This window comes from Dysidea avara, chromosome 9 (assembly GCF_963678975.1).
Source record: "Dysidea avara chromosome 9, odDysAvar1.4, whole genome shotgun sequence".
NCBI lineage: Eukaryota > Metazoa > Porifera > Demospongiae > Dictyoceratida > Dysideidae > Dysidea > Dysidea avara.
The window spans coordinates 10702802-10712636 of NC_089280.1; the positions used below are offsets into that span (position 1 = coordinate 10702802).

Here is a 9835-nt window from a genome sequence, read left to right on the forward strand (position 1 = left end):
TTTATCGAAATTAATTTGTCTTGACCATTGACCTGGTTCCATTTATTTTTGCTATATTTTCGTGCACTACTTGCTCGCGAAACTTTGACCGTGCTGGGAAAACAGCTTGATCGTTGTCCTTTCTTGAAAAATCATGACTGCGGTGGCAGATCATAGTACAGTATATATTGGAGTGACACCCCCTTGACACGTTGAGCTTACTGCCATCTACTTTCTATAATAATCGATTGTGGGTTTATAAAATGCTGAAAGCACTCGAGAAAACTCTACCAAAATACAGAAGAGTGGTATGTTTAGCTTCCAGGTAAGTATTTTAGCAGCAGCAGCAGTTTAAGCAGTAAGTACACTTCGTACCCACTGCAGGAATTTGAGCGAGCTACCTCAAGCCACTACTGACGATAAAGAAATGCAGAAATTTAGCAAAAGAGCCAGACGAATGTGGGATATGAATGGTCCAGATGTGGCCCTACACTACCTGAACCAGTTGAGAGTGCCACTTATCAGAAATGCTCTACTAAACTATCCACTGGAGAGTCAGACAGCGGATTGTAGGTGTTTAGTAGGTTGAAAACCCAAGGGCAAGGTTTGATTACCAAGGCATTACAAAACGTGTTGATAATGCATTACGTCCAACACTGCCCTGCTATAGCAACATGCCAGTTTCCAGATTACTTATAACCTCACACAAATGATCTATACTCGGTGTTACTCACATCTTCTATATGTACAGAAACAGTTTACCTCAGTCAGTATCCCTGCACCACAGCCAACATCCAGAATACTGTAACCTTTCAGTGGTTTTGGTTATAGTATTCTGGATGTTGGCTGTGGTGCAGGGATACTGACTGAGGTAAACTGTTTCTGTACATATAGAAGATGTGAGTAACACCGAGTATAGATCATTTGTGTGAGGTTATAAGTATAAGTGAGGTTATAAGTAATCTGGAAACTGGCATGTTGCTATAGCAGGGCAGTGTTGGACGTAATGCATTATTAACACGTTTTGTAATGCCTTGGTAATCAAACCTTGCACTTGGGTTTTCAACCTACTAAACACCTACAATGGGTACCTGTTTAGTCACGAGTAGTTTTCACTAGTGGTATGCATGCAACTTGGATTTTAGGATACAACAGCTGTATGTCTTGCAAATGTTACAATTAGTCTCTATTGTAATACATGCTCAGTGGTGATATAAACCTTGGTGATACTGTATGTAAATTATAGTTTTCTTTATCATGGCCACATTGGATATTAAATTTTTGAACAGCTGTGCCTCTATGAAAATTTAACTTGTGTACTGACACAACACACACACTGTCCAGAGATGTTCATCCCCACCCTGATCATCCATGGGAGGTATTTAGGTATTAGTAGTTAATACCAGGAGCTTATAAGTGCCGAAAACTATTAATACCGATGTAGTTTTCTAAAAATACCAAATTTAATGTAGTGATTAAATTTTTGATGGTTTAATGGTGGCCATACCAAAACCTATGCCCCATACAAACTATGTTTACGCTGCAGACAAGCACAGTCCTATGTGTGTCAAAGCACGTATTCACAATGTTTTACTTTTCGAACCTTACTTTGTGGTACAATTGTCATTTTACTTTGAAAAAGATAATTTCTACTGCTAGCACAATGGGTATAATTGTAACTCATAGCTTACCCTTGTTTTTAATATGAAAGGTATTTGGTGATACTGAGATATTTTCCTAATACCGTACTGTTCTTCAAAAATTCCTAGTATCTACCCACTCAGCCAAGGAATGCTGTTATAAGTGATTTATTTGGGCCAAGTGAGTGAACACCTCCAAGGAAGGTGGATTGGCCATGGAGAATAGCAGACACCTGAGTCTCTATCCTCTTCTGTGATGTATGAACTGTGTGCATGGTGTAAGCCCTATTGTTGAAATGCAAATCCAGCACAAGAGAACTCTGACCCTGCCTGGTCTCTACCACATGGTCAGGGCCACGGGTACTGCCATTAGCCACACCACCTACAAGTGGTGTGTTACTGGGCACACCACCATGAGGAGATTGACAGCATGGGCCCACACACCACATACATACACTCACCACACCCACTAAATATACACATATGTACACACACACACTACACCAGTGCTCCCGATAACGGTCGGACAACGGACAATTTCCGGACAAATTAGCATATGTCTGACCATAATTGTATTTGGCAGGACTTAATGTCCTATCAAAGGAGCCAAAAAAGCCCAGGTTGTGCATATTTGGTTTACTGTTTACTTTACTACTAATAGCTGTCTTTTGATTGCTAGGAGATTAAACATTCAAGCCACCCAAGAGAGTGACCAATAATGTACCAATGCCAACCCCTCTGCTGTACATAAACCTCACAAAATCACTTGTAATAGTGTCTCAGCACATAAAAGAATGTCTATCCTCAGCACAACAAAGGGAATGCCTACAGCCAGAGTACCTTACATCAGAGAATGCTTACTACAGGCAGTGTTATAGGTCACTTGTGTCCTTACAAAGTATAAATTTGTCCGGACAAGTTTGGATTTGTCAGGACATCGTGTCCTAACACTTAAGAATTCTTATCTGGAGCACTGCTACACTCTAAACTCCACACATACTGTACTATAGTATGTCTAAGAAAATGACAATGTAGTGTCCAACTGAAGACTGGTACCAATAATAATCTCGAAAATTAATGGGGGTGGCTACAGGCAAGCATTCATAATATTAAGAGAGAGTGTGTCTCAAACTGCCAATATAAGCAACTTTGAATATTGAATAATTAATGGCCAATTTGTACATGTATGCTGTAGTGGCTGTACCATACATACCATGGTTAAATGGCTGTTACCTAACTACATGTGCTTTCTTTTAATCAAAATAATATAATGTAGGTTTTAGCTCATCCTCTAGATATTTTTTCCCCTGGGTGTGGTTTACCTTGACATAGCCTCTCTGAGTATGAAGGATTTGTCATTCATAACAAATCAGTCTAAGCAAATGACATCTACATGTGCATCACACAACCGCTTATTTTGCTAGTTGACATATAAAGGAGAACAAACAGTTTATTTTGTGAAAATTTTCAATCAGTGCCAGAAAGCTATCTAACTGTTCACAAACAGCTCATGAGATTTTAAATCTCATTACTTGTAAACTTTTTTCTCCTCAAAAAACAACTCTATACACCATGTATGGTACATGGATGGGCAAGCCTACACCTCAGTTTTGTCAATATACAGTCTTGAAGCTTTGTATGGTGAGCAATGTCTTGTGTCATGTCATATGTACCACTGTACATTCATATGTAGTAAATGGAGTAGATCCCATAATACGTTCTCCTCATTGTATTGTATTAGCCACTGGCTAGATTAGGAGCAAGTGTTACTGTAGTTGATCCTGTTGAGGAGAACATCATTGTTGCTAGGGAACATGCTGCAGAAGATCCTTCACTTAGTGACACTCTTCAGTATGAGTGTTGTACTGTTGAAGATGTTGCCAATAGATCGCAACAGTTTGATGTTGTGGTAGCTTCAGAGGTTTTGGAACATGTGTCTCATCTTGACATCTTTGTGTCACAACTGTGTACCACTGTAAAGGTGAAGAATATGTACCATATTACCATTATTAATCTGAAATTGAATGACTGTTCTATTAGAGTATATTCTATACTTAAATAAGTATGTTTCATTAGAGTAATTGAACAAAGAGTTGTTAAATCTGACTTTTTACCTAGATATAATTCAGTTGTGCATCGTATAAGGACATCTTGCTTTATATTACTTCTTAAGATTGTGTGTTGGTAACTTCAATTTGTACAACTGTTATCTCTCGTACAATGATGAAGTACACTCTTTATGTGTTGTGTTTATAAAATGTTTGTTAAATCTCATTTCATAATCCTTTTGAAATTCCTGGTAAAGTAATTTAATAGGGCTGTACAAATACATCCTTTTGGAAGTGTTACTAATTAATAAAAGCTTTTCAGCATCCAAATGTAGTGAAACCGAACAGAACTTCATACTATTTGTCTCAGCCCTAACTTTACTTAAGGCTACAGTATATGTCTGCTACTACAATCCATCCAACCTTTTTGAATTTTGACTGTGTTTATTATTATACATAGTAGGGATGACGAACATGTGGGTGTGATGCACAATAAAAATATCACCCAAAAACCTGCCTCGATTTCCCTCATGATGTATTGGTCAGGTAAAATCCAGCCCAAAAATGCCTTCAGATCAACTCTAAATACTTTCGTCAATTTGCTACAGAATTATTTTAAAATGGAATTTTCTACTGCCTGCCTGCCTGATGCATTCAGTCAAGTGTAGTGGAAAAAGTGGCTACAGCTATGGCCCTACTTCTTCCACAGAAACAATTCAAATTCACTTAAGAAGAAGCCTTTGGTATATTGATAGCCATACACGACATGCGCTATTGTCTTACTTTTAACCTGAGCGGCCATAGCACAGTACAACTTCAATCTCCAGGTATGCATGTTTCAAAATGTTATTGCACCAAAATATTGGAATACTCGTGCGGGTAGTTCAGTGAGCTGTCTCTACAAGATGCTGCCTGCCACTAGGAAATGGACTGCTTGTGGAACAGTATGCACAAAGCATATGTATGGAAGTTGTGAGTTAGTCTGGCATAGTTGCGTGTAAGTGAATTAGTCCGGCGGCTACGCCAGATGTTGGTGCAGCTGGAACTTAAGTGGACAACCTTTGTGCTTTTATGAATAGATTCATGATTGGTGCAGATCATGTATATCCCTATGACTGCTCTATTAGAGTGTTTTTAGATGTTATTTGATGTAAATTTTCTATTGACTGTAGCTGCTATAGCCAATGCATAGTGTTTAATGACTTCTTTCCCATCTCCAGCCTGGAGGATACGGAGTATTCACCACCATCAATAGGACCTTCTTCTCATACATTGTTGCTATATTACTGGCTGAATATGTGGCCAGGCTCCTACCAGTAGGAACACACCAATGGGAGAAGTTCATCACACCATCTGAACTGGAAGAACTACTTAAAGGTAATGGATTCAGTGTGATCTTCCAGAGAGACACTTGGTATAATCCTCTGTTTAAAAGATTGAGTTGGTGTAGCCGTTCTGATGTTGGGTATGCCGTGGTCGCCAGCAAGCCACCACTAATAGATGATGATGATGACAATATATCAGAATAATATAATCAGTATATTCAGTCTATTGAAACATTCCATTTTAGTTGCTAGTTAATTTATACTGGTAGATAGATAGATTGATTATTGATTGTGGGTTGAATATAACATCACATCTTTTACAGACTGTAAACTTACAATTACTTTCCACATTGTTATTTGTAACTCACTGATCTGCTGTACCTCCTGAGTGAGGCATAGTAAATCAGTGATCGTTAGTGAGATCTGCAATGCTACTCAGCACATCAGTGATCATTAGTGAAGTGTGCTGTGTGTTGACTAGTATATTCTTCAGGTACGAAGAATATACTATCTATGACTCCCTCAACTGGAGATATGCTGCTAGAAGGTCTCTAACCAATTTGAGAACCTCTCCAAAGGTCTCTAGTGATTTTATGCACCTCATTATCTCCCAAAGTTCAAAGGGTTTTATGCATACATCTTGATTTTTGTACAAGGTGAATATTCAGCAAGTCAAACAAATGCTTACGACACTATTCCAGTTCAAATCCTTCCCCCACTAATCCCCATATAAATATTCATTCCTGGGTGAGGAATAACTTGTTTTTGTCACTACAGGTTTAAATAAACAGTAAGTGCATAGCATAATACAATAGGGTATGCTTGCAGGATGGCATAAGGCTCATGCATGTACTTTAAAAGTGACGTCAGCACACATACTATATACACATGAATGGAACTGATGTGTAATGCTTCGCTGCCATTACACAGGGCAAGTGACTGCCACTAAGAGCCTTTATGCCTCATCAGTGCAACCACCCTCAACTTCAGCACCCTTACCCAGCTTAGGCCCATCACAGTAACTCGCCTAATGACCTTAACCATAATATTATCTCATTAACTTTCTTCCATTAAAAATGCATATGGCTTATTATCTAGTTATGTTTAATTAAGTTGGGTGCTGTGTAATTAAAGTGTCAATATTATTTTTAAGCCAAACTCCCTGGGATGGGAGGATTTTTTTCCTCGGCTCTTTTGCCCATTTTCTGTTCCACCTTATCATTACTATAGTTAATTGTATAAGTGTAGTCATCTTGAAGTCTCCAGTTTGGTTAGGTAATCCAAAGGCTGCAGCACAAGTTGCTGTCAGATCTTCAGTGCTGGTTGCTGTAAAGCTTTTATGTTCTGTTAGAGCTATTGATATCTACTCTATTATTGAGTACATCATTTGTTTGTGAAATTGTTTTGTAGCTAGTTGGCTGGTTAAGCATGCTGCTGTGCCCACTTTACTCGATCATTCCTGTATAATTATGGCTAAAGTTATCATCGACCAACAGAAGATATCGTGGTGACATGATTAGGGTTTTTAGCGATTAAAAAAAATGTGAATCTTGACTCCTCTTTATTTTTCTCTTTTTCAAGTTTACCTACAAGAGGTCATCCTTTCAAGTTATATAAAACAACATGTACAAGGGACATTCGCCAACATGCATTTAGCTAAGGTGTGATTAACTCTTGAAATGGTATTCCTGTGGAAGTTGTTATGCACCTATCAATGTAATCCCTATAGAAACACGTGATACACAAATACTGCATAACACGCAGAGATCCCGAGTCTGTACAGCGGTTCTAAGAGACCTTGCTAGACAACAAGATGTCACGTGCGATAATTATTGTTTGAACTTCAAAAATGAATTGATTTGATTGGACGAAATCTTTTGCACGTGATTTTCACTTGTTTTGTTGTCGCTCAAGGTCTCTTAGAACCGCAGTAGACAGTAAATAGCATTAATCAACGATCATGTGCACTGCTGTTCTCACTCAGAAGAAATTGGTATGTAGATACAATTATAACATGTGCATGTTAGCTAGCTATACGGTTAGTGATACTGTCAGAGTAGCTCTTACGTATATAGCTACAGTCTATATCGCGGTGTGTGACTCCGCAGTCCTTGCGGCCCCGCCTATCGCTAGTCTAGACGATAGAGTCCTACATCTAGTAACTGAGTTGTGCGCATTGCAGTAGCTAGCTATAGCTAAAGCTACGTACTTATTAGAAATTTTAAAGCCACTCAGTGCGTGCAATGCTAAGTTTTCCCTTACTTCACCTTTAAGCTTATACTGTGTCATACGGGCGATTTTAAGGGAAAATCTTAGGGACTAAAGATGCAGAGTAGCTGGTCTTATAGCACTGCACCAGATTGAATATAAACATCACTGACATGATGAATGATATAGCTATAAAAACTGTGTGTCTCAATTGTGGTAGGCCATACCTAGCTGGCTATCTGTACTGAAGTGATAAATGTAGAATGAATAAAATTAATGTAGGTAGTTGCGACACCAGATAACTGGATATTAGCACTTATTGTATCAATTGGTGTGGTATGTGAATCATTCCTTTTACCTTACTCTTGACTGGGCGCATCCAGGGGGGTAGGACAAGCCCACGTCAATTCTTAATGGCATTACGTAAGGCCCTTAGCGCTACTAAAATATATTCAAAAGAAACGGATTCTTCTACCTCTCTGTAGGGGAAAAAAAAAGAAGATCTTTATAGCTAGATTTGGTGCTTTTACTGACAAGAATTGAATTAGCTACTAGCTGCATAATGCATACAACTTACAGATTGTTATAATAGAACGGTCAGTGTACTCAGCAACATCACCAAGGGCTTCACCAACTCTGAAGGTGTAAATTGGTAGCACTATATAAGAGTGCTCTATTTATTGGCTGATCTAGTGGGTAGCTACTCTATTATCGCAGGGCTGTTCTTCTATATTAGAGCTTTAGGAGTGTAGCATCTTGATTTTAAATCCTCTTCAGTCAACTTCCGGCTTTACTGAGGCAACTGCTTTGGTTACCTGAATGATGTATGCATGGCTATGCCACTATACAATCCTAAGGAATATGACCTTACAATAATGCTTTCATTGTGAACTTATATGGTATTTTGTTATTTAATCTGATTATGAGCTAGTGTAATATTATTTTCAAGTGCTTCATTATATTGGACTGTGTGTATAATCCTGGTGTTGGCTTTAACCTTTGAAATAGCTATCAAGCTGACAACAAATTTATAACTAACTACATGTTCACGTGCATTACTACTACTACTATGTGTGTGTGGATATGGAATATGCAGATACTACTGTACATGTGTCTGCGTTGGTACGTATACATATTATAGCACATGCTTATGGTGGCATGCTTTTTTTCCAAAATTGTACATAGTATATAGGTTTGGTCACCTTCCATCTTATGATGTACAGAACAGTTACACAACATCATTTTGAAGTGTGAACATCATAAAGTATGTAATGTTCCACAACCAAGTTTAGGCCTCTTCTCGATTTCAGATTTCAGTATATCAATTGCATATGTTCTGCATGCTCATGTACAGGAGGACTTCATGGGGATTTATGCGACATTCACTGGGAAGTATACTTTGTACCACTGAGAACAAGTAGCATATCATGTCCATAATATAATTATATAATTACAGTACTGTATACATTCCATTCAATTGCTAGGCCTGACTCCATGCAATTTCAACCTGGTTGATATTGGTATACGTAGCTATCAATATGTGACTGAATTTTGACATATTTGTGCATGAAATAACTGAAATTTGGAACTATAGTGGTGCTATTAAAAGCAAAAAGTGCTTCTCAAAATATTCTTGTAATTCAAGGTATTTATATCAAGGTAGACATTCACCATTAAAACGCTCTATTTAGCAACTATAAACATTCAATGTGGCTTCACTGGCTTCTTCACAATCACCCATATGGGTAATATTCAACATTTTATAATTAGTCATTTATGTGGAATTATGTAAAACTGTGATCAGTTCAGTTCTTAATACAGTCAATATATATATATATATATAGAATTGATTTATTCTTGCAATAGATATGCAGGGGCGGGTCAGAGTTTTGCAAGGGGGGTGCACCAAGGTAGTAAGTATAAATGGAGTAGGAGTTGTGCCCCCCTCTAAGAAGTTAAAACAATTTCATGTTTCAGGACTGATGTGCAGTGGCACATTATACTGCTTTCTAAGTGAACTAAATTTATCAAGAGTTGAGTAGTCAGTTCAGCTAGCTATAGCAGACACAAGACCATGTGCATTTCATTTGCAAAATATTCTAAACAGGCTAGGTATATACCCATGCATGCATAGGATAGTGCTACAGATGCTAGTTTTCATACTCAACAATTGTGGAGGATTCTCGATAGTAAGAGTTATATGTTGTGACTGTTCTATTAGAGCATTTGACTTTGACTGACTGCTCTATTAGAGTATCTCGATCTTGCATATTTTTGAATGAGTGAAGGGTGAAGGGGAGAGGGGTGCTTGGATCCGCCGCTGATACGTTCATTCTGTGTGTAGAAGGCAATACACCCATAAATTTTATGAGTCCTTTAACAGACCCTTTCATATATGTAATGCAATCTTATTATTTTTGTATAGTGGTTGATGATATTTTCAATGACCTCTATAATGCTGTGGTTTGAATATTATGATTATCAGACTAGCAAAACATTGATTTTTCCTTCAGTTACCAACATCTACAATTATCTCATTTCTTGCAGTTACAATAAAAATTGTAACACAGCCTCAGTCTATGTTCACAGCAGTAACAATAGCACTACCAATCGTACTAATACTTGTGATGGAGAT

At 37.9% G+C, this 9835-nt stretch overlaps 1 protein-coding gene across 1 annotated transcript; it reads left to right on the plus strand.

Annotated features, from left to right (window-relative positions):
- The first annotated feature begins 722 nt into the window (after positions 1-722).
- LOC136267472 (ubiquinone biosynthesis O-methyltransferase, mitochondrial-like) lies at positions 723-5306 on the plus strand. The gene is made up of 4 exons (XM_066062636.1): positions 723-745; positions 796-850; positions 3361-3600; positions 4888-5306. The coding sequence occupies exons 1-4, from the start codon at positions 723-725 to the stop codon at positions 5194-5196; spliced, it is 627 nt and encodes a 208-aa protein (XP_065918708.1). The 3' UTR covers positions 5197-5306.
- Positions 5307-9835: the final 4529 nt, after the last annotated feature.